The 24,151-nt window shown below is 41.4% G+C and overlaps 1 protein-coding gene across 1 annotated transcript in view; it reads right to left on the reverse strand.

Moving 5' to 3' along the window:
- CDH9 (cadherin 9) overlaps positions 1–1,995 on the reverse strand; it is a gene marked incomplete at both ends in the record, with an annotated part of 108,950 nt that extends 106,955 nt beyond the window's left edge. The window contains one exon of the mRNA XM_083358387.1: positions 1,768–1,995. Within this exon, the coding sequence (XP_083214513.1) occupies positions 1,768–1,995 (228 nt within the window). The remainder of the gene's footprint in view (positions 1–1,767) is intronic.
- Between the last annotated feature and the right edge of the window lie 22,156 nt (positions 1,996–24,151).

A 24,151-nucleotide genomic window follows, 5' to 3' on the forward strand; every position in this document is an offset into this window, starting at 1 on the left:
GATATAGTCTGGAAATATCTAGGAAAAAGCCATTTTAATCCTCTTCCTACCAACCAAACTGTCTAAGTTGCACTGCTTCTTTGCCCTCTAGAAAACAGCCCCTCCCTCCTGGGAATCCAGACTACATTCCACCACAGCCCATAGTTTTGTACTTTCTGTGATGGCAAGCCTCCACTATTTACAAAACTCTTAATACTGACAAGCCAGCTGTCATGAATTTGGACTCTGTCACCTACATACATACTACTCCCAACTTAGCCAGGAATTCCCTCCAATAAGAGTATGTAGTGCCCTCCCTCAGCAATGAAATATTGACCTTTCTGAAGTGGTAATGTGCTATTTAGGCAAGATTAGGTTCATTAGCTTCAGATCCATGTCATTCTTACTTGTGTTCCTTCTGTAACATTTCTCTATCAATTGCATAAAAAAAACCTGCTTTTAAACTCTGAAAATCTTTCCCCCAGAATTACAGTTCTTTCAAGTGGCTGAAGAGCCTCGTTATCATAAAATGTGAATGGACTCACAAATATCTCTTACAGTGACAGGAGATAATTAGGTGCTGTTTCTTCCAGGTCTATGGTACCTTGGAGAATGGTAACTATGATTTTTATATTTCAGATACCCATTGAAATATGTCTAATGCTGTTCTATTCTCTTTTGTCCAAAATATGATATTGATTAGGGCTGATATTTAGTTTTATATAGTTAGAACTATTGGTAGAACTGATTCTAATTTTTAAAATAACCATTAATACTGCAGGGAAACATTTCATATATATTTCCCCTATCTCTCTCCTGTCCGCACTCCTTACCATATACAAGTGAATGAATAAACACATCCTTCAGCTAGTAGGTAGTTTTCAGTCCCCATCTGTGGCATGTCACAATCATTGTTACCATCCTATATTTAATCTATTTTATATTCATAGGAAAAACAGTGACATCAGAACTTCCACTTTCTTAAGTAAATTGCTCATGATTTCAGTGCAGATTAGGTTAAAAGCCTTCTTCCCAATTGTACTTTCTAAATACGTAGGAACTGCACATTTTGGACTTCAAAAGGCTGAATTAATGCTGTGATAAAATTGGATAAATTCTGATTTCTAGAGGTAGTTTTTTTTGTCTGACTTTGCTGATGAATCTAAAAATGAAGAAGATTAAAAAAAAGAATACAGATTGCCCTCGACTTACAATTGTTCATTTAGTAACTGTTCAAAGGTACAACTGAATATGGTGATTTATGACTGTTTTCACATTTAGGACACATTGAGCATCCCCGTGGTCATGTGATCAAAATTCAGATGCTTGACAATTGGTTCATATTTTTAATTATTGCAGTGTCCTGGGATCATGTGACCCCCTTTTGTGGCCTTCTGACAAGCAATGGGGGAGGCAGCTTCACTTAATCTGTTGCTGATTTAATTACAGTGACTCATTTAACAACTGTTGCAAGACAGTTCATAAAATGAAACAAAGGTCACCTTATGATCTCACTTAGCCTACAGATATTGTGGGCTCATTTGTGGTTGTCAATTGAGGACTACCTGCCTAGCATCTCTCTGTAGGTCCTTATAAACCCTAACATTAGAGGATCATTCTCCACTAAAACAGGAATAATCCACAAAACTGTTAAGTGTGAAATCTCATTTCTCCTCAGCTAAAGCCGACATTCCATGTTACTGAGAAATTCCACCCTCACCCTCCCTCATCCTGGGCCTCAAGGAATTCTATCACGTTACTAAATAGTCTTTTGATCACAATGCTTACCTTGCCCACATATTGAGTATCTGGACCAGTATATTCCTCCAATAAAAAAAATTGATTCCACATCCATCCACGCTTTGTCCGATGCATGGCTTTTCCCTGATCCTTAGCCAGCCCCATTATCCTTTTAGCTTGCAAATACATGCTAGTCCTCTTCGGTGACAGTAAAGTAGGAATCTCATAAAAAATGCAAGTCCATATTAGAAGTGACAAGCAATTGCAAGTTTTCATTCTTTGGGCCTTCTGCAAAGAGTCTGCTGAATTTTGTATGTTTTTTCCTTTAACCAGTAGAATCTTCTGCCAAAGTCGTTGTATTCCTCTTTGAAATAATCTGTAAATTGGATAAATGTTTAGATGAGTTTTAAGTTTATATATCTTGATGTAAGCCCCCTCCCCTCATTTGTGCATGTATGTTACATTTTTTCAACCTTCAGAGGATCCTTTACGCATTGAATAAAGGGCTGAGAAACATCTGCTGCACATAGTATAAATCATATTCTAATAGAATAATATGCAAAGCCAAATGAATGAAAAGGCAGCAATTAGCTCGACCAAACTTTGCTATGGCTTACCCTACAGGTGAGAATGTATCATTGAGGACTAGCTATTCTACACAGAAGTACTGACTCCATTCCTCTCCCCCCATCTTTTCTGATATTCTTGTTATATATTTTTTTTCTCTTCTTTGTATCTTTCCAATAACCCCCTGCCCCTTTTAAACAACAGTTTGCCAATATTGAGAGAGACTGATCTTCATCAAATCTAGAACAGGGGATTGTTTTGAACATTCCAAATGTGTGCCAATGAATAAATTGTATCTGCAGTAAAGCAAGGTTGTTTAACTTTCCTATAGGGGGAACTGCACTTTAAAAGAAAGGTGCTTTTTTTTTAAATCTCAGAGATTGCAGGGACCACGGTCAATGGTTTTAAATGATCAAATTGAACCACTCAGAATCACCTCAGAACAGAAGATGAGTGGCATCTAAATTAGATAAATGGATGGATGGATGGATGAATGAATGAATATAAAACCTATTATATTAGTCAGTACTGGTCAATGAATAGATTGCTTGAAATTCTTTGCCCTGCTTTTGCACTCAAGATGCCTCTGTAGACAGGTTCAAATTTTCTGGTTCATTTCTTTTTCTCTTTTTGGACAGTGGAGGCAGGGGGAGTGGCAAGCCACGTTTAAGGAACCCTTGATATTTTAAGCCTGGGGTTTACACACTATTTGAATGAATGTCATAAGGAGCCTATTTAATATTTTAAACCTGAGGCTTAGTGACTTGTTTAATGAATGTCATCAGACTTCACAATGCTTAAGGCATATATTTTACCCCCTAAACCTTTATCCAAAACATCAGGATGAACATCCTGGTGTCATTTGATTCAAGAGAGTTAGACAAAACTGTCCTTTCTTAAAGCCATAGATTGCATACTTTCGAAAGAAACTTGGGTATCATAAACAAGCTACTTCTTGGATTTTTATATAGTTATATTATTATTATTATTATTATTATTATTATTATTATTATTATTATTATTATTCACAAGCTTTTGAAACAATGCCATTTTGGACGTCATTACGTTAATCTAGGTTGTTGCCAATCTAGGTAATGAAAGTTGTAAGGTCCTTTTTGCATTTGGATTTGTTGCAGCCATGCTATGACCTAAAAGAGCACTGTGCCTCTGTGGGCTTGGTTTTAGAGTATTGGTTTTAAAAAGAGGGAGGGTTCTCAATGCCTCTCTTCAAAACTGTAACACCAATTACAGCAGCAGGCATTCAACCGCTATAGTGGCAGCATATGGACAAAAAATATTTCTTTGGCACTAACAGGCAGGCAACATGTTGTAGCTTTAAATTGGTTAATTTTATCTGCAGTTTAAACACTGCTGTCCTTCACATGTTTGTCCACAATAAAAATGATACACAAATATAATACTCATATATTCCCAGTGGCCTGCTTTTAATTAAATATGCCTAGTTAGGAGCTAGAGTGGTTAAGGTATCAGACTAAAACCTAGGAGATCATGAGTTCTAGTTCAGCCTTAGGCACAAAGTCAGTTGGATAATCTGGAACCCGTCACTTTCTCTCAGTCCTTGGAAGAAGGCAATGACAAACCAGTTCTGAAAAACTTTGCCCCCCCAAAAAAAGAAAACCCTGCAAGGACTTGAATGAAAGATATACAAATGCTATGAACACACACACCAAACAAAAAACAAAAAAAACCTACCATCCCCCCAAATACGCAAAGAGTGCTGTTATTCAGTTAGGAGTCTTTTTGTTAACTTCAGTCTATAAATCTCTTTGTTATTAAATACATATTTTATTCTAATGGCAAGAATTTTCAATGAACCCACAATCTCAGGGGTCTATTCAAAAAGAATCATGCATATTGATCAGGAATGCACTGGACCTTTTGACAAATTTATATTCATATTATTGTTTCATAAAACAGATTTTCTGATTTGCATCCATTTACATACAGCAAAACAGAATTCAGGTTGCAGCAAATTAAGTATATTCTAGTATATTCTTTAACTAGAGATCAAAGACTATTAATCTAGTCATATTTACTGAACATACTACACTGCATGATAGTTTATGCAGCATAAGAAGTGAGAGTATTTCAGGGGTGTCAAAAGCCGCACCCACCCCAACTTGGGCAATGCAAAAAAAGTCACGATATGTTGTGACACGTCATGTGACACAGTGAGTTTGACACCCATGGTATATTTGATATTCACCCTAACATTTGAGAGGATCTCTAATACAGTACATGGCTGTCTGGCTAGAACATAAATGCATACATATGTTAACAAACTCTTGAAGTGTGTCAGAAGAAAGGAACTAAAGCCAAGCTAACTTTGACTGGGTAGCACCATCCACTTTTACTGATTCTTAACCACCTCTCTTAAAAATTAACTTAATGCTCTTAATTGTCTCAGAATCCTCCACTGGAAATTAGTATTTAGCTAGAGGAAAATATTATTTGCATACCAGTGAGTTTAATCAATTGTGTGGAATCATATGATTTTATCTGAAAACTCAAATGTGATGAGAAAATAAACCCTACAATGTGTCTCTCAAATTGCATGATATTTTTTTAAGCCAAAAGTTAGCAAAACAAATTTAGAGAAATACAAAAAAAGAAGTAAAGTTTACATTTGTGACATACAGTGTGCCAGTTGCGACCCTATCTAGACCGGGATGCCTTGCGTACAGTCACTCATGCACTCGTGACTTCTCATCTAGACTACTGTAATGCTCTCTACATGGGGCTGCCCTTGAAGTCCACTCGGAGACTCCAACTGGTGCAGAATGCAGCCGCGCGAGTTGTGCTGGGGGTTTCCCGATACTCCCATGTTACACCTTTGCTCCGTGAGCTGCATTGGCTGCCGGTTGCTCTCCGGGTGAGGTTCAAGGTGTTAGTGATGACTTACAAAGCCCTACATGGCATGGGTCCGGATTACCTACGGCAACACCTGCGGCCGGCGTCAACTTCCCTCCGTCCAGTGCACTCCCACAGAGAGGGCCTCCTCAGGGTGCCTCTGATCAGAGAATGTCGATTGGTGGCCCCCAGGGGGAGGGCGTTCTCTGTGGGTGCGCCAGACCTATGGAACCGCTTGCCGGTTGAGCTCCGGATGGCCCCCGACCTTCGCTCCTTCCGGCGCGATCTTAAAACCTTCCTTTTTGAACAATCCAGCCTGGCCTGATGGGATGGGGTTGCATTTTTATAATTCGTTTTTAACTTTTAATGTGTATTAATTTTATGGGCATTACTGTTTAATTACTTTTTAATTTTTGTATCTTGCTTTTCTTATGTATTGCCCTGTTCACCGCCCTGAGTCCTTCGGGAGAAGGGCGATATACAAATTAAATTATTAAATTAAATTAAATTAAATTACAGTACATATGATTTTTAGAAAGTGTCTTGAAGCTAAATAGCAACAATTAGCAACATTACAGGTGACCTGGATGTTTTTGTTGCCTAGTAGGAAATTTACATGGCAATCATCCAGGAATTGTTGCTAGAAAAGGATTAATTTTGATGTAAACTGTAATAAAATTGCAATGTAGTAGCATAAGTGTGATAGTTTCCCCAAGGGCAGAAATACCAAGTTGGAAGAATATTATAGCATTCCCTTGAAAAGCTACAGAGAGAAAGGTGCTGACCCATGCCCTTGTAAAAACCCAGTGATATATAGGATAGTGTAGGGGTAGCGATTGTGATGGAATAGGGTTGTGCATACAGACAACATGCCATGAGATTCTCATCCAATAAAGTTGGGCTCCTCCCAGGCAGATGAACAGGCTAAACAGCAATTCTAGATTCAGGAGGTGATGTGTACCAATTCCTTACCTGAGCTCTGTTTAATGTATAGCAATTGGCTAAGATAAACCACACGATGTTATTTTCTAATTAATTCTTCCATTTAAGACGTTATGACATGGAATGAGCGGGATCAAATTCAATGGAGTTCTGTTAAATTTACCCCAATTATTAATTACCTCTATCCACACTTTAATTTCTACTTTGGCAAGTCTGGCCTCTAGCTAAGGACAGCATTAGTTTCACTTTGTACTTTTTCAAGGAAACACAAACTTATTACATAGACCGAGTGGTTTCTGGTTTCTCTTCAGGCTGTAAATGTCCTAAGCTGGTGTTTAATGTGATTTTATACTTTTTCCCTAGTTAAAAATTATACCTTAAAGCAACCAATTAATATGTGAGATTGGTCTTTGAGGGGCATGAAGAGTTTTATTTTGATTGGAGAAATGTGGGTCCCTATCAAATCATAGAACTCTTAGGATTACACTTAGTCAATCATTCTCTCAGACTCAACTAGTTCAAAGACTTGTGGACAAAATGGGGGAAGTCCTCGGGTATGCTGTTTGTACACTCAATAAAAAAAGGTAGAATACACATGTAAAAATCAATATATACTATTACTTGTGTTATGTCCTGTTGGTGGCCCTTATTAGAACTTTGTAAATCCCACAACAAAGGTGATTCAGATTTTACAGGAAGTGTGTTTGAAATGTAACTTTTAAAATTATTAAAATCACACACACACACACACACACATATATTCCTATTGTTTCAGAAACTTTTCTTGACTGTGTGTACAAAAATGTACATACAGGGCTGCTGTACTGGGAGTCAAAAACCTTCATTCATCATTTTTGAAAGATTTGCACATTATCATGTGCAGAATAATGAGCAGAAGACAACATGACTCTCAGAGAGAGTAGGAAACACCATACAGTAATTATACCTACGAATATCTCTGAGAGTTTTTTTTTATTTTTGAGTTAGCAAATTTATATGGCTATTTATATTAATAAAACACTGTAGATGGCTTGAGTAACTTTTCATGGTTTGACCTTGTCTATAGTAAATTCTTGGCTACACTAACTGCTTGCTGTTTCCATAAACAGCACTTGAAATATTAATATTTTTTTTAAAAAAATTCTTAATGTTAAGTGAATTGTTCTTTTCACCAAATGCATCATAGTAGGATATTACATAAGTGTATAGTATCTGTTGTTGAGGTGAAATGGTTGTTCACTGTTTTATTTTTGATGTCAACTTTGTGTCCATCTATTCTTTTGAATAGAAATTCTTCCCTTCTTTTAAGATATACTCCTATGAGTTAGAAGTGTGGAACCTGCAAAAATCTTCACAGATTTCTTTTGAATGAAACAATGTGATCGATTATGGTATAAATGGGAACATAATTCATGGAATTCACTAGTGTCAGCTGAAATATTTCTCAGTTTAAGAGATTGTGTAATAAAATGTGCATATCTGGAGAAGTTGCATAAATGAATATTATATATGGGAATGCTGCATACAATACATTTGGGAAACCTACATACAAGATGTATGAGTTGGAGAAAATTGTGTATGAGCATGAATTTTCTAGCATGTATGGAAGTTTTACTTCATATTTTGGTAATACCGTATATACTTGAGTATAAGCCGAATTTTTCAGCCCACTTTTTGGGCTGAAAAACTCCACTTCGGCTTATACTCAAGTCAACAAAAAAAAAGAACTGTCCCTTCGTTCGGAACAGGCTGCTGAGAGAAGGGAGCGGCAGAGCCTTGCAGAGCTGGCGGCAGTCCAGCGTTGTTTCTCCCCCTCGTGGCTGCGTGTGTGTGTCAGACCCACGGGAATGGCTGGTAGGGAAGCGGCATTCCGGCATTCCCCCCCCTTCCTGTGTGTCGAGCCCACGGGGCTTGACACACAGAGAAACGCAAATGCCGGACTGCCGCCACCTTTACTAGCCATTCCTGCGGGTCTGACACACACACACACACACACACGCATGCACACGCACGCACGCACGAAGGGGAGAAACAACGCTGGACTGCCGCCACCTCTGCCAGCCCTGCAAGCCTCTGCCGCCCCGGCGTTGGTGGTCGAGCTCTTCGGAGCCGGCAGAGAATCTCCCGCAGGAGGAGGTCGCGGCTTTCTCTCTTGCTTCGGACTGCAAGGATTTAAACTCCAGGAACAAATCCCGATGGAAGTTTTTTTTAAAAAAAATACTCCTCCGGGTCGGACAGGGGACCCAGGCTGAGGTCTAGGGGTAGTGGGGGGGGGCTCGCAGACATAGATGGGCTCAAGTGGAAGCCAAGCAGCCCTCCCGAACCTGGGCTTCTGGACGGAGCAGCCGGTGGTGCGTTTCAAAAAGCAGAAAAGTTGGATTTTGAACTTTTCAGCAGCGCATCTGCACCCGCTGCTTTTATGACCGACCTGCCGTTTCCCCCCCCTCCCGGTCCTTTCCCCCGTCCAAGCGGACGCTCCAGGCTCTTTGGGGGGGACGGGCAGGCGGGGGGGAAGGAAGTGTGCCGAGGCGCCGCTCACCTGCGATCGGCGAGTGCGCTGGACTCGGCTGCGTGTCCGGCGGAGGGTTCAGATCATTCCGGGCCAGGCAACAGACCTGCAGAATCGCGGCGGCGCCCCCGGAGAAGCCTACCCCGAGGCTGCGGCCGATTTTTCCTTCTCCAGGCATTTTTCCTTCTCCAGGAAGTCCACCAGTCATCAAAGGGCCAAGTTTGAAGACCCCTGCGTCTACGCGGTATCTAAGAGCCGCCACCACCACCACCCACTAACCTCTCCACGGTGCCCCACCCCTTGGCTCTTCTCATTGCTGGAGCTCCTTCTCAGCGAAGGGGCAGGAAGGTCTGTTGCCTTCTTTCCGATCTATCCCCGGGGTCAAGTCACCGGGCCGTAAGGTAGACCGGAGGTGTGTGTGTGTGGGGGGGGGGTGGTCTTGCTGCTGCTGCTGCATCTGGGCAGGACCGAGGGGCGGGGAGCCCCGATTGCGTGCTCTGATGAAATCCCCTCGCCGGCGGTCATAGGGAGAGGGCGGCTCATTGCAATATTCAGCAGCGGTAGCCACCGGAAGCTCTGTCTTTCGTTCGCTCGCTCCTCTCCGCCTCCTCCTCCTCCTCCTCCTCCTCCCCCCACCCACCCACCCCAGCTGCTCCATGGCAGAGCTGCCCTGACTCCCCCGCTGCACCACGCCGCCTGCGCAACGGCCCCGCCCGCCAAGCCGCTCTGGCCCGGAATGATCTGAACCCTCCGCCGGACACGCAGCCGAGTCCAGCGCACTCGCCGATCGCAGGTGAGCGGCGCCTCGGCACGCTTCCTTCCCCCCCCCGCCTGCCCGTCCCCCCCAAAGAGCCTGGAGCGTCCGCTTGGACGGGGGAAAGGACCGGGAGGGGGGGGAAACGGCAGGTCGGTCATAAAAGCAGCGGGTGCAGATGCGCTGCTGAAAAGTTCAAAATCCAACTTTTCTGCTTTTTGAAACGCACCACCGGCTGCTCCGTCCAGAAGCCCAGGTTCGGGAGGGCTGCTTGGCTTCCACTTGAGCCCATCTATGTCTGCGAGCCCCCCCCCCACTACCCCTAGACCTCAGCCTGGGTCCCCTGTCCGACCCGGAGGAGTATTTTTTTAAAAAAAAACTTCCATCGGGATTTGTTCCTGGAGTTTAAATCCTTGCAGTCCGAAGCAAGAGAGAAAGCCGCGACCTCCTCCTGCGGGAGATTCTCTGCCGGCTCCGAAGAGCTCGACCACCAACGCCGGGGCGGCAGAGGCTTGCAGGGCTGGCAGAGGTGGCGGCAGTCCAGCGTTGTTTCTCCCCTTCGTGCGTGCGTGCGTGTGTGTGTGTGTGTGTGTGTGTGTGTATGTGTCAGACCCGCAGGAATGGCTAGTAAAGGTGGCGGCAGTCCGGCATTTGCGTTTCTCTGTGTGTCAAGCCCCGTGGGCTCGACACACAGGAAGGGGGGGGAATGCCGGAATGCCGCTTCCCTACCAGCCATTCCCGTGGGTCTGACACACACACGCACCCACGAGGGGGAGCCCCGATTGCGTGCTCTGATGAAATCCCCTCGCCAGCGGTCATAGGGAGACGGCGGCTCATTGCAATATTCAGCAGCGGTAGCCACCGGAAGCTCTGTCTTTCGTTCGCTCGCTCCTCTCCGCCTCCTCCTCCTCCTCCTCCTCCTCCCCCCACCCACCCACCCCAGCTGCTCCATGGCAGAGCTGCCCTGACTCCCCCGCTGCACCACGCCGCCTGCCCAACGGCCCCGCCCGCCAAGCCGCTCTGGCCCGGAATGATCTGAACCCTCCGCCGGACACGCAGCCGAGTCCAGCGCACTCGCCGATCGCAGGTGAGCGGCGCCTCGGCACGCTTCCTTCCCCCCCCGCCTGCCCGTCCCCCCCAAAGAGCCTGGAGCGTCCGCTTGGACGGGGGAAAGGACCGGGAGGGGGGGAAACAGCAGGTCGGTCATAAAAGCAGCGGGTGCAGATGCGCTGCTGAAAAGTTCAAAATCCAACTTTTCTGCTTTTTGAAACGCACCACCGGCTGCCCCGTCCAGAAGCCCAGGTTCGGGAGGGCTGCTTGGCTTCCACTTGAGCCCATCTATGTCTGCGAGCCCCCCCCCCACTACCCCTAGACCTCAGCCTGGGTCCCCTGTCCGACCCGGAGGAGTATTTTTTTTAAAAAAAACTTCCATCGGGATTTGTTCCTGGAGTTTAAATCCTTGCAGTCCGAAGCAAGAGAGAAAGCCGCGACCTCCTCCTGCGGGAGATTCTCTGCCGGCTCCGAAGAGCTCGACCACCAACGCCGGGGCGGCAGAGGCTTGCAGGGCTGGCAGAGGTGGCGGCAGTCCAGCGTTGTTTCTCCCCCTCGTGCATGTGTGTGTGTGTGTCACACCCGCAGGAATGGCTAGTAAAGGTGGCGGCAGTCCGGCATTTGCGTTTCTCTGTGTGTCAAGCCCCGTGGGCTCGACACACAGGAAGGGGGGGAATGCCGGAATGCCGCTTCCCTACCAGCCATTCCCGTGGGTCTGACGCACACACACACACACACACACACACACCAGGAAATCGAGAGCGCAGCCTTAAGTTAAAGGTGGCGGACGGGCCCGAGAAAAAAGGCTGCAAAACTCCAATCTTTTAAAGCGTGCGGTGTTGTTGTGTTTTTTTTTCCTCCCCCCGAAAGTGAATGCCAGCTTTCCGTACTAGTGTATTTGTACTGCCGCGAGTGACAACTGACAAAGCTTGCCGGTGTGTTCTTGATTTTGGAACTGATGAAGTCTGTTAACAGGCTCAACTAAGATGGCAGACGTGTCGAGCTGAGCTCCGTGAGCTCCGTGAGTTTGGTGTGGTTTGGTGGTGAGCTGCTGCATTTCCCAGCCTCGGCTTATACTCAAGTCACTAACTTTTTCCAATTTTTGGGGGTAAAATTAGGGGTCTCGGCTTATATTCGAGTCGGCTTATACTCAAGTATATACGGGTATATCATATTACACTGAAACAAGCCTGATACAGTCTGTTCTACAAATACCTAAATGGAAAGTTTCTGTATTCAATTAAGTGCAAGATGGAATGAATTGGATAAGGAAGAAATTCTGTTAAACAGGGTATAAAATCACTCTCTTTTTTTAAACAATATTAGAGTCAAGAACATGGTTGTCAAACTCCATAGTATCATGTTACATATTGTGACATATCGTGACTTTTTTTGCCTTTGCGGACCTGGGGTGGGTGTGGCCTGCACATGATGCATCCGGCCCATGGATCGTCAGTTTGATACCCCTGGTCAAAAATGTTCAGTGAAAATGAACATAAAATGCTCTCTTGCCATGCTTACATAGTATATGGAATTTACTGCCAGAGAGTGTGATGCTGAATAATAATTAACATAATTCCATATTAAACAACTTAAAATAGGTTAAGCCCATTTTTGCTATTCAGTATTAATCATATTACATATTACATGGAAGTATTCAAGAAGAGATTGGACAAATATTTGTCTGAAATGGTATAGGGCTTCCCGCCTAAGCAGGGGATTGGACTAGAAGACCTCCAAGATCCCTTCCATCTCTGTTATTCTGTTATACATCTTTATTCTTACAGACAATATGCCACTAGATACCAGTTGCTTGGAGATAAAAAGCAGTGTGGAACAAAGTTTTCCTGACATGCCTGTCAATAACACAGAAGCTTAACCATTTCAGAAACAGGCAACTATAAGTAGTCCTTGACTTATGGCCATAACCGAGCCAAAAGTTCAGTATCTAAATGATGTGATCATAAAGTGAGATGTCACATGACCATATCACTTAGCAATTACAATTCTGACAGTTCCAGCTACTGTTGTTAATTGAGAATTGCAGGTTGTTAGCATAGGAAGACCTAGGTAAGGAATGTGGGGGGAGGGGATACCTCAGGGCAGGTCTTGGAAAGCCTGTCACAGGCTATGCATGAGTTTGATGGGAAGGGATGCAGTATGGCACAAAGCCAGAGCCACCTCTGGGAATCCTCAGCTGCTCACATTGCCCAGCAGCAGTTACATCTTCAGGGGCACCTATTTCCTCCCCCTATTTTGGCCACTCTACACAGCAGCACTCACTGACAGCAGCATGTGGACTGGGCCTGACGTAGAGCCCTCTACTTTAGCTCTAGTGCAGGGGTCCCCAACCTGTGGGCTGTGACCCACTACTGGGCCGTGACCAGTTGGCCACCAGGCCACATGAAGGGATGGCCAGTGCATGCATGTGCACACTCACCCCCTCACACTCGTGCTAGCATTGCCTCAAGCATCCCACAGGTGCTAGCACTGCCCCATCCCCGAGCATCCCACTGGCACTAGCACTGCCCATAGCATCCCACCAGCATTAGCACCACCCCATTTGCAGCACTCACGCCCGTGCAACCCCATTTGCATGTGCATATGTTACTCGTCCCAGCTTCTGCCAACCTAGCAGTTCGAAAGCACGTAAAAATGCAAGTAGAATAATAGGGGCCACTAGGGTGGGAAGGTAACAGCATTCCATGCGCCTTTGGCATCTAGTCATGCTGGCCACATGTCCACAGAGATGTCGTTGGACAAGTGCTGGTTCTTCGGCTTTGAAACGGAGATTAGCATCGGCCCCTAGAATCGGAAACAACTAGCATGCATGTGTGGGGGAACCTTTACCTTTACCTATGTGCTTGTATGCAGCCCATTTGAGTTCACATGCATGGGGCTCATTTTTGCATGTGCAGAGATGCACCTCATTTGTGTGCATGCACATAGCAGTGCCTGCCCCCCTTTCTGGGCTGCCAAAACAAGGTTGGAGGCCTCTGCTCTAGTGCCTCTGCTGCCAGTAAAAAAAAAAAAAAAACACCATGGCCAACCATACCAACAACATTGCATAAATCCCTGGTTGCCCCCCCCCCCCCACTGACTTGTGCTCAACAGGCTTTGCCATACAGGCTTTGCTGGACTTGGTGGCACCTTGGTTAGAATGCAGTATTGCAAGCTAACTCTGCCCACTGCCAGGAATTCAATCCTGACCAGCTCAAGGTTGACTCAACCTTCCATCCATTTTTTTTCAGTGTCATCATAATTTCCAATGGTTGCTGACCAAATGGCAGTAACTCCAGGACTATTCGTGGATGAAATAGAGCTTTGATCCAATCTAGCAGGTCTGTTTCTAAGATTGCATAGAAAATTTCTACAATGGAAGTTGCCCTTAGATGGTGTTGCTTGTGACTGATGCCATTTTCATTCTGGACTTTAAACAAACAGCTAAATCTTCTTCTTCTACACCTTCTCAACATCACTCAGTTTGGATGATTGCATTAATCTCCATTACTGGTGATTATATAAATGTCTGATAGGTTTTATATAAAATTCTTTATCAAAAACACTACAAAACAAGCTGCTCCTTTTCTACATATTAATCTAGTCAAGTAAAACATGAAAATAGGTGACAAATTTTAAATTAGTTGTTATACAATAAAATGAATAGTGTAACACAAAACTTAAAATGCTTATATTATTTCTAAAAAGCTAAACAGTGTGTAGTAAGCTAGAGCTGAAACAGAAAGTGCTTGCATTATTTAATCTATTTTTTTTTAATGAAAGAAGTGTTTTAGGAAATAAAAACAATACAAGGATCCAATATGGGTAAGTCATGAGGACCAGAGGTTTAGTCTTCCAATCATTTGGACTCATGAAGCCTATCTCTTGAAGATGGGTTCCAGCACTACACAATTTAAAAAAAAAGCTAAATAAAAGTAAAATAATAGTTTATTGTTGTTAACATATGGTTGTTTATGATTGTTTTTACCTTTATACCTTGTATTTAGCTCTGGAAAGTCGGGGAGGGGGAGGGGGGAAGGGGTGGGGGGAGGGATAGGGAGGGTTAGGAAGGGTTGGGTGGAGGGAGGGGGGAGGGATTGTTAAAGATAAAATGTATTGTAAAACTTTTCAATAAAAAAGTAAAATAAAATTGAAAATAAATAAATAAAAGACACAGTACAAATGAGAAGGAAAAGGCATGATAATTCTTATTTAAAATAATTGGTTCATCTTATACTTTCCTATAAAAGCATACTTCCTTTTATTAAGCTTCACTTTATTGCACTTTGCAGATATTGCATTTTTTTCTTTACAAGACTCTCCATGAGGAAAAAAAATGACTAGCTGAAGGTTCAGATGAAGATTAGCATTTTAGCAATAAAGTATTTTTTTAAAAAATTAAGATATGTGTATTGTTGTTTTAAGATGTAATGCTATTACACACTCAAACAATTACATTATAGTGTAAACATGACTTCTATGTGCACTGAGAATCCAAAATAAAGTTATGTGACTTGATTTATTGCAATGTTCACTTTATTGCAGTGGTCTAGAACCAAACCTGAAATATCCCCAAGGTATGCCTCTACATTAACATTCTCACAACTTATCTGATTTTTAACACCTAAAGTTTTTTGCTATTTACTTTCTTATTTCTAAAGGCTGGTTAAAATATTATATTTGGAAGTTATTAGCTGTTTTAACTAGAAACATTAATATCTGTCCAAAAGTATTGTTCTGAATGGGAACAAGATCTAACATGATTGACTGAATGAAATAATGAACTCAGAAAAAAAGGAGTTATTGTAATATCTTAAAAGGGATGGGAAGGAAAATAAGGTGAAGAAAAGGGCAAAATAGAAAACATTGTGATCTCCAGAGTCAATAGTAAGTATTGATAGTTTTCATTAAATTAGTAAGTTTTTTTCCCCTTCTCAATTGGTCATGTCTCATTAGGATAAACAGTTTCTGCTAAACAGTTTCTGCAAGATATTAGACTTGTGTTAGTATGTCTAACATTGGCGTTATTAGTCAGTATTCTTTTACAAATTATCTCATGGGATTCCATGCCATACAAGGCATATACATAAAAAGAAGAAAGTCAAAGGGCATGAGACAAACCCAGAAGAAGATTGAGAGACAACGCCAAAGACATATTACAACAATATCAATTAACAACAGACAGTTGATGCAGTCAGAAGAGAAAAAGGCAGAATTTTGTATCTCCCTTAACGCATGAAGCAGTAAAAGAGGAGGAGGAGGAGGAGGAGGAGGAGGAGGAGGAGGAGGAGGAGGAGGAGGAGGAGAAGAAGAAGAAGAAGAAGAAGAAGAAGAAGAAGAAGAAGAAGAAGAAGAAGAAGAAGAAGAAGAAGAAGAAGAAAGAAAGAAAGAAAGAAAGAAAGAAAGAAAGAAAGAAAGAAAGAAAGAAAGAATTTTTTTTAAAAAATATACTTTTGTTCATTATTTATAACCAATAATACAGTGCCTCATCAACATTCAATTTCTCTCAAATGATATGTAAAAAAAACCTAATTATTTGACAGTTTTATTTTGTGGGAATCCATTATAAAGGACCTTATCGGAAAATCATTGTCATTGGTACCAGATTATTTTTTTTCTCTTTTGCTTTCCTGATTTTCCATTGTCTTCATTTCCTTTACTATTTTATTTAATTAAATGCTACCAATATTCCCAGACCCTTAATTCTTAATGAAATGTGGACCTCTCAAAATTTAATGGGGAGTAGAGGCCATAGCTTGACTTAGAGCATTTCTGTTTTCCTTTATCTGGGGACTCAATTCCATTCTGCACGATTTCACTGTGGTGCATTTATCACCCTTGTTTACTTATCTTCCTATTGCATCTGTCAGCTTTAGCACTACAGAGAAAAAATAGTGTTTTGGGTTTTTTCCTGGTTAGCTCTTTGTCATACAACATTCAGTTCATACCAAATATGTTTAGAAATTCTGATGCTTAAGTCATTGTAAGATATGACTTAAATTAAACTACATAAGTAGCAGAACAACTTATGTAATGGCTATGTCACCAGAGGATTCATTCAAAGAAGTGATCCAAATAAAACCATCTAGAATTGCTTCAATGATTTGAGTGACATACAAGCTGATTGAGTGATAAATAACAAATAAATACACGGTCCAGGAGGAGGAGGAGGATTTTTATCCATAATAAGTTAAGCTTACTATGAAACAGATATGCCACCCCATAAATTTTTGTACACGGAAGAGATCCTTGCTTGTTCTTCTCCTTCAATATGAAAATATTTTATGCCAGTTGTGAAATAATAAACTGGTATTCAAATGTCCTGACCACCTAGTAAAAAGGAACACAGGATCACAGGGTAAAACAACCTAGAGGTGTTCATTATTAAAGGAATTCAAAAATAGGCTTTATAAGCATTTGGATTAGACAGGTATTTATGAACAAAAAGCCTAGTAATTGACCTGGTGCATATCATGTTCCTGGGTACCTAAATGTGAGTTCCACAATGTAACCAAAACAAGTACAGGTCAATACATAATTAAACTTTGGAATTCACTACACAAAATATTGTGCTTGCTATCTTTTGGCTAGCTCCTAAAAAGGTTTGGACCAATGGATCAATGACTATAAGTCTTGATGGCAATGTGACTGCCTTACCTACTGGGAGATTACAGAGTACAGAGATTAAGAGTATGGAGAAGAGCAACAAAGATTATTAGGGGAATAGAGGCTCAAACATATGAAGAACCGTTGCAGGAATTGCAGTATGTCTGGTCTAAGGAAGAGAAGGACTAGATGAGACATGACATGATATCTTACTATCCTCAATACCACCTTGTTAAATACTATCCTCAATACCACCCTGTTAAAAAACTTGATGGAAGAATTAAGATGACCCTAGCAAGCATTGTCCTCGGTGATTATTCCCCAAAGTTGTCCAAGAATATTTTAAAAATGCCAGATTTAGTGATTAGCATAATGTTTGTTGTTGTTGTTAGTTGCGAAGTCGTATTCGACCCATCGCGACCCTATGGACAATGTTCCTCCAGGCCTTCCAGTCCTCTACCATCTTCTGGAGTCCATCTAAGCTCACGCCTACTGCTTCAATGACTCCATCCAGCCACCTCATTCTCTGTCGTCCCCTTCTTCTATTGCCCTCAATCTTTCCCAGCATTAGGCTCTTCTCCAGTGAGTCCTTCCTTCTCATTAGGTGGCCAAAGTATTTGAGTTTTAGCTTAAGGATCTGGCCTTCTAAAGAGCAGTCAGGGTTGATCTCCTCTAGGACTGACCGGTTTGATCACCTTGCAGTCCAAGGGACTTGCAGGAGTCTTCTCCAGCACCATAGTTCAAAGGCTTCAATTCTTTGGCGCTCAGCCTTTCTTATGGTCCAGCTTTCACTGCCATACATTGCAAGATTAGCATAATGAGAACTTGAATATTTTCTTTTCATAGAAGACTCTCATCTTCTAAATTATTAGTAAGCAATTTTACATTGTATTGAACTTGACACTTCCCCCCACCCACTTGCTCTGCAAACTGCTGTGGACTGGACCATCTACAGTAAACAGTTCCTCCATGGTAACATGCCCAGTTTATATGTAGCAAACTTTGTGGTCTATCTATATGTTAAACCACTCTATTTTTCCCTATTTTTGTCCTCACTTTGATGTTGCAACCTTTGAATAAGAAACTTTGTATTTCCTGCATCTTGAAAGGCCTGGACAAAGAACTGAAAATTGAACATACCTCTTTGCATTACTGAAGATGAATACTGACCCCAAAAAAATCACCAGAATGAAGTGGTAAACCATTATTGTAACACTTCAGACTTCATGTAATATAGACAAGTTGTACATTTCACACTCTTCCCAAAAGTCAGAGAAAGTGAAACTCCATATACATTAGTATGTTCAGCCAGCCAGCCAACCAAGTACGTAGGTTAAGGAGATATCAAATTACCTTCATATTAACTATCTTTTGACACGTGAGACATTTTTAGAAATATCTCCCCTTTGCCTTCAGTAGTGACCTAGCACAGGAAGGCCATCACACCCTAGTGCCATTATTTGCATAAACCATTCCTAGCTCTAGATTTACAAGCATAAAATAATGCTGAAAAGAAGGTTTTAATGCAAAAAAAGCAAGTAAGTATTCAAACTTTTTTTTAAATTTAACTTTTCTAGTAAATTTTAATTGAATGACTCTTGCATTTTTAGTGATAAATTAGATTACTTTAAGAATCTATGTGAGAGGGATTCCAGACACAGGCTATGATTTCTGAGCAGAGAAAAAGATCAATCTTTGGAAATCTCCTGCTAATCTTCGGTATTTGCTGCTAGGGCTATAGCAGTGGTAAGGAGAAAAGAACAATGTCAGGAATTGAACTAAGATGGCCTTCTGATATTCAAGAATCAAAGTGCCTCCATTCTTGCAACAATGGAGGTCATATAGGCCAATCTTGGAGCTGGTATAAAAATCTTTCATTGTGCTGCACTGCTCTATTTTGTCCTACCTAATAGAAAGCTTGTGGGACTTTAGTATAGAGCAAATTCAACACTGTGCTCATGGAAGAGGTATGCCAGCTGGGTTATTTGATGTGCTTCATTATGGCAATCCAGGTACCTTCCTGAGATATTTTTCAAAAAGCACAGAAAGTTCAAGTTTCAGTTTAGGTTTTTTTTAGAAACTCTGAACATGTAACAAATCTGCTGAGATCAATGGTGAGTTGTTAGCAACTATTCCAGTTTCAGTATTATCATATCAAGTTACTATCAAATTGACATTTCTATTTTTATGCTATTTGTTATTATTTTATATTTTTTTCAATGTTGTTAAGAATTATGGTATTCCCAGTTGCAATGTATGGCAGAGAAAGTTGGACCATAAAGAAGGCTGAGCGCCAAAGAATTGAGGCCTTTGAATTGTGGTGCTGGAGAAGACTCCTGCGAGTCCCTTGGACTGCAAGGCGATCAAACCGGTCAGTCCTAGAGGAGATCAACCCTGACTGCTCTTTAGAAGGCCAGATCCTTAAGCTAAAACTCAAATACTTTGGCCACCTAATGAGAAGGAAGGACTCACTGGAGAAGAGCCTAATGCTGGGAAAGATTGAGGGCAATCGAAGAAGGGGACAACAGAGAATGAGGTGGCTGGATGGAGTCACTGAAGCAGTAGGTGTGAGCTTAAATGGACTCCAGAAGATGGTAGAGGACAGGAAGGCCTGGAGGAACGTTGTCCATGGGATCGCGATGAGTCGGACACAACTTCTCAACTAACAACAAAAGAATTATAAATGAATAGAATAAATGTCAACAGAAAAGGAAGGAAGGAAGGAAGGAAGGAAGGAAGGAAGGAAGGAAGGAAGGAAGGAAGGAAGGAAGGATAAAATAAAGTCATAAAGTACTTTCTCTTCTTATTATTTAAAAGCTCATCTCTTACATAAGAAAAACAAGGTCCAAATGCTACATCAATCAATCTTTGTCAGCAAAAGTCCAATAAGAGCAACTAGATATAATTAATGTATTCTTTTAACTCTGGTCAAATAGCCTATCTTATCAATCTTTCCTGATTTTTTAAAAAATATTTTTAATCCTTTTAAAAAGTCTTAGAGTAGTTTGCCACTCATCTATGCTTTAAAGTGAAAAGCCTTCAGACGTTTAACAGATTTCTTTTGTATCAATAGGTAAATGTATCCTTTAGGCACTGCTAAAAATGTCTTTCCAAAACGTAGCATGTCTTTTATCTATATAGAAGGAAAAAAAAGTATCCAGTATTTCCTGTTTTAGTATCTGTTTATTTCCTTTAGAGAATGTGTCATTCTACAGATCCATTTGTATTATATTTAAATTCCCCTTCAAATTAATTTCATAGATATTTCAACTCATTCTTGTTTTACAACTTTGTTAGAACAAGCTCTGTCAATTTTATCAATATAATTCCAAATCTCTCTGGCCCCTAATCCATTATTAATTTTCCAAAATCCATATACTAAGTATTCTTATGCTGCATAGTCCAAAAAATCACGTATTTTTAAAACTTTCAAAATCAAATTTATGCCATTGTCTTTTAAGGAGGAAGAAACTCAAAAGATGAATACCTGGTCTGAAGGGTCTTAATCTCTTCAGTACTCAAAATAATTTGGTTGAAAAATTTGACTGGTCTACACCCACAACCTGCCAAGCAGTTTAACAACATACCGCAAGGAGATGATAGAATGAGACAAGTTAATGTCAACAGAAGTATGTTTCAAAGAGACTCACTTTCACCACTATTGTTTGTCATTGCATTTTCCTCTGTCAATAATACTAAACAAGTCAAGCCATGCCTATCAAAGATAAAAAAATCTGCCATGCTATCCCACCTCTTTATAGAGAAAATCTGAAAGCTGTATGGAAAAATACTATCTGAAATAGAATCACTGTTCAGCATTGTCCATATACTTAACTAAGATGGAGTATGGACTGGAAAAATATGCCATGGTTATCATCAAATAAGGAAAAATATTGAAAACTGAAAGAATCAACTTGTCCTATGGAAATAACTTCAAGAGTTTGGATGAAGATGATCACTACGAGGGCATCCTTCAAGCTGACAACATCAAGGAAACTGAAGTCAAGAAATAAATACATCAAGAGAGTGAAGATGATCTTAAAGTTTAAACTCAGTGGAGGAAATACCACTAAGACAATTAACATCTGGTCAATTCTAGGCATTAGATACACAGCTGGAATAGTTCATTGGATTCAAACAGAATGGAAAGCCCTTGATAGAATGTCTGAAGAGTGTCTATCCCAAAATACGGTGAGTCAAAATTTATAGAAACCCACAAATAACATCAATCATCACCCATACAACAAGGACTGATTTAGGTACTGGTGTTCTTGACATCTGGTAACAAATGGCCTGCAAGACATAAGACTGAGCAACAAGGCTGAGTACCTGAAGGACTACTGGAAGAAAAAGATACACAACTATGTTTGGAACAGGTTATATCCTGTGATAATACATTTAACACCCTCAGACAAGAACATCTGCCTATCTCATGTCCTTGGGAAGGATAGGTGGGTAATAATCCAGTCTAAATGGATGTGTCAAGGTTCTGACTAATGAAACCAAATAAATCAGAATTCCGAGGCTTGAAGTTTCCTCAAAGCACATATTGATTGTATACATATTATCAGCATGGTCAAAAGTGAAACTAACTTTAAAATTAGCCTTATGGATTCAATGTAATTAAATATAACACTTCCCTCCCCTCTGCTATGTGATTGATCACACTAACCAATGGAAGCAATTGGCAGGCTTTGTGAAACTTCTTCTTTCCACTTTTCAGCTCCTGTGGGAATGATCTTGGTTCCCATGGGACCGCTCTGTGTTTAGTCTAACAATGCTGCAGCTTTCTCCCCCCTCTCCCCCACAACCGGTGGCAACTCAGAATGACAAAGATGGCTTTAGCCAGGTTTGTTTCAGAAGTTGACAAGCTGCCTGAGCAACCAATCCTAATCAAAGTAATCGCAAAAATCTTTTTGAGATATAAGATTCAATCAAATTTTATAGCATTATGTCTATATAGGCTAATTTGCAAGTGTGATTTTGATATACCCTAGACCTGGGGTAGGCAACCTTGGCTCTTTTATGACTCGTGGACTTCAACTCCCAGAATTCCTGAGTCAGCATAGCTGACTCAGGAATTCTGGGAGTTGAAGTCCACAAGTCATAAAAGAGCTGAGGTTGCCTACCCCTGCCCTAGACTATCAGTCACTCCACTCATAAGCTAATCATAAAAGTGGCTGTTTTTGTGGTCTACTCATGAGGAGAGACTGCTGGAATCATGTGGATTATCCCAACAATCTCTTTGTTCTGGACATATTATGCTGGCTCAGATCCAGCATATCAGCTGTGGTTACTCTCACAAATGCTATCCTGCTAGCCATTGAAACCCAGCAAAGTGTCAGCACATCATGGCACTTACAGAAAGTCTCAAGGTAATATCTTTAATTAGTTCTGCATGAACTGACAACGTTGTTGTGGAGCTTCTTCCAATCATAAACAACTTGCAAAACATTACATAGAGCATCAGTACAAAAGATAAAATTACTTTCTAAACAAGGAGAAAGTGCTTCTGATATTGGAACAACTGTGTTTCAGGAACCTTGGGAACTGGAAGTCAGTTTTCTAAACAATTGTTTGTGCTGATGTGAAGCATTACACTGGATTACAAAGATTTTATAATGTTTGTGGACACGAGTCTTGATCATTTCTTTTGATTAAGAGGCTATTGATTTTTATAACCACTGCTATGGAGGAGGCAGGCCTTCTCTATAAGAGCCAAAGGACAGATGGGGATGAAGTTGGAATGATGTAATTGTTCAAGGACCCAGATTGTTGGGGGCAATAAGCTGACTTTGTAATAATGCCGCTTGGGTGTGTGTGTGAAAGCCCTAATAAGCAGGCATGTACATAGAATGAAGGCTACTGCTAAGCTTGTAAGCTGCCCTGAGTCTTCAGAGAAGGGTGGGATATAAATGGAATTTTTTTAAAAAAAATCAACCATGCCTTACTTGTGAACTTCAAGGCCATCTGAGGTCTCTCATCTGAAAGATCTTCATTTTGACTAGTACCTTCTATGCAAGGTCTTCCAGAAGAATCTTCTGGTCAGGAGAAGAGCCTAACCCTAGATATTTCTAATACTCTAAATACTCTGTTGGTTGGCTACCTGGCAAGCAAGCATAATTTCCAGGCACTTTCTAAGAAATCCAACTCATTCTCTCTGTCTTCTGTTCTTCTTTTATACATATTCAACTATAGTTTTCTTTCAGGTGAACCAAAGGCTAAGCCTTAATTTTAAAGAACAGCTGCCATTAGAGCCCAACTCCACTTAATGCAATGGTGGGGTTCAGATATGTGAACAACCAGTTCTCTGTGTGGATAATGCTTCCGGAAGTCCATTCTGGGCCTGGGCAACAAAAAAATTAGCTACCGGTTCTGCTGAAGTGGTGTGAACTGGCTGAATCCCACCACTGACTTAATGGGATGTTCTGTATGCGTTTTACAGGAAGTACTTTATCCTTAACAAAAGGAAGCAGTTTGTGACACAGGTTAAAAAGGGAAATGGAGGATTATGACAATCCTCACATTGAAATGTACATTCTCTGGGAAAGAAATGTCTGTTTCCATTTGTTCCTTTCCTGAGTGACAGCAAATGGGGGAATGTTAAAGAGTTTTATAATAATACATAGGAAAGTAAATTATTTTGAATATACAGTATGCTTAATATCGTAGTAAAATAGTTTGCCATTACCAATAGCAATAGTAAAGGTAAAGGTAAAGGTTCCCCCGCACGTGCGTGCTAGTCGTTTCCAACTCTAGGGGCCGATGCTCATCTCCGTTTCAAAGCCGAAGAGCCAGCCCTCATCCGAGGATGTCTCCGTGGTCATGTGGCCAGCATGACTAGACGCCAAAGGCGCACGGAATGCTGTTACCTTCCCACCGTAGTGGTCCCTATTTTTCTACTTGCATTTTTACGTGCTTTCGAACTGCTACGTTGGCAGAAGCTGGGACGAGTAGCAGGCGCTCACTCTGCTACGCGGCACTCGGGATTCGACCCGCCAAACTGCCGACCTTCTGATCAACAAGCTCAGCGTCCTATATACATCTTCACAGTGCTTTACAGCCCTTTCTAAGCAGTTTACAGAGTCAGCATATTGCCCCCCAACAATCTGGGTCCTCATTTTACCAACCTT

The sequence above is a fragment of the Vipera ursinii genome (genome assembly GCF_947247035.1).
Source record: "Vipera ursinii genome assembly, chromosome: 3".
Taxonomy (NCBI): domain Eukaryota; kingdom Metazoa; phylum Chordata; class Lepidosauria; order Squamata; family Viperidae; genus Vipera; species Vipera ursinii.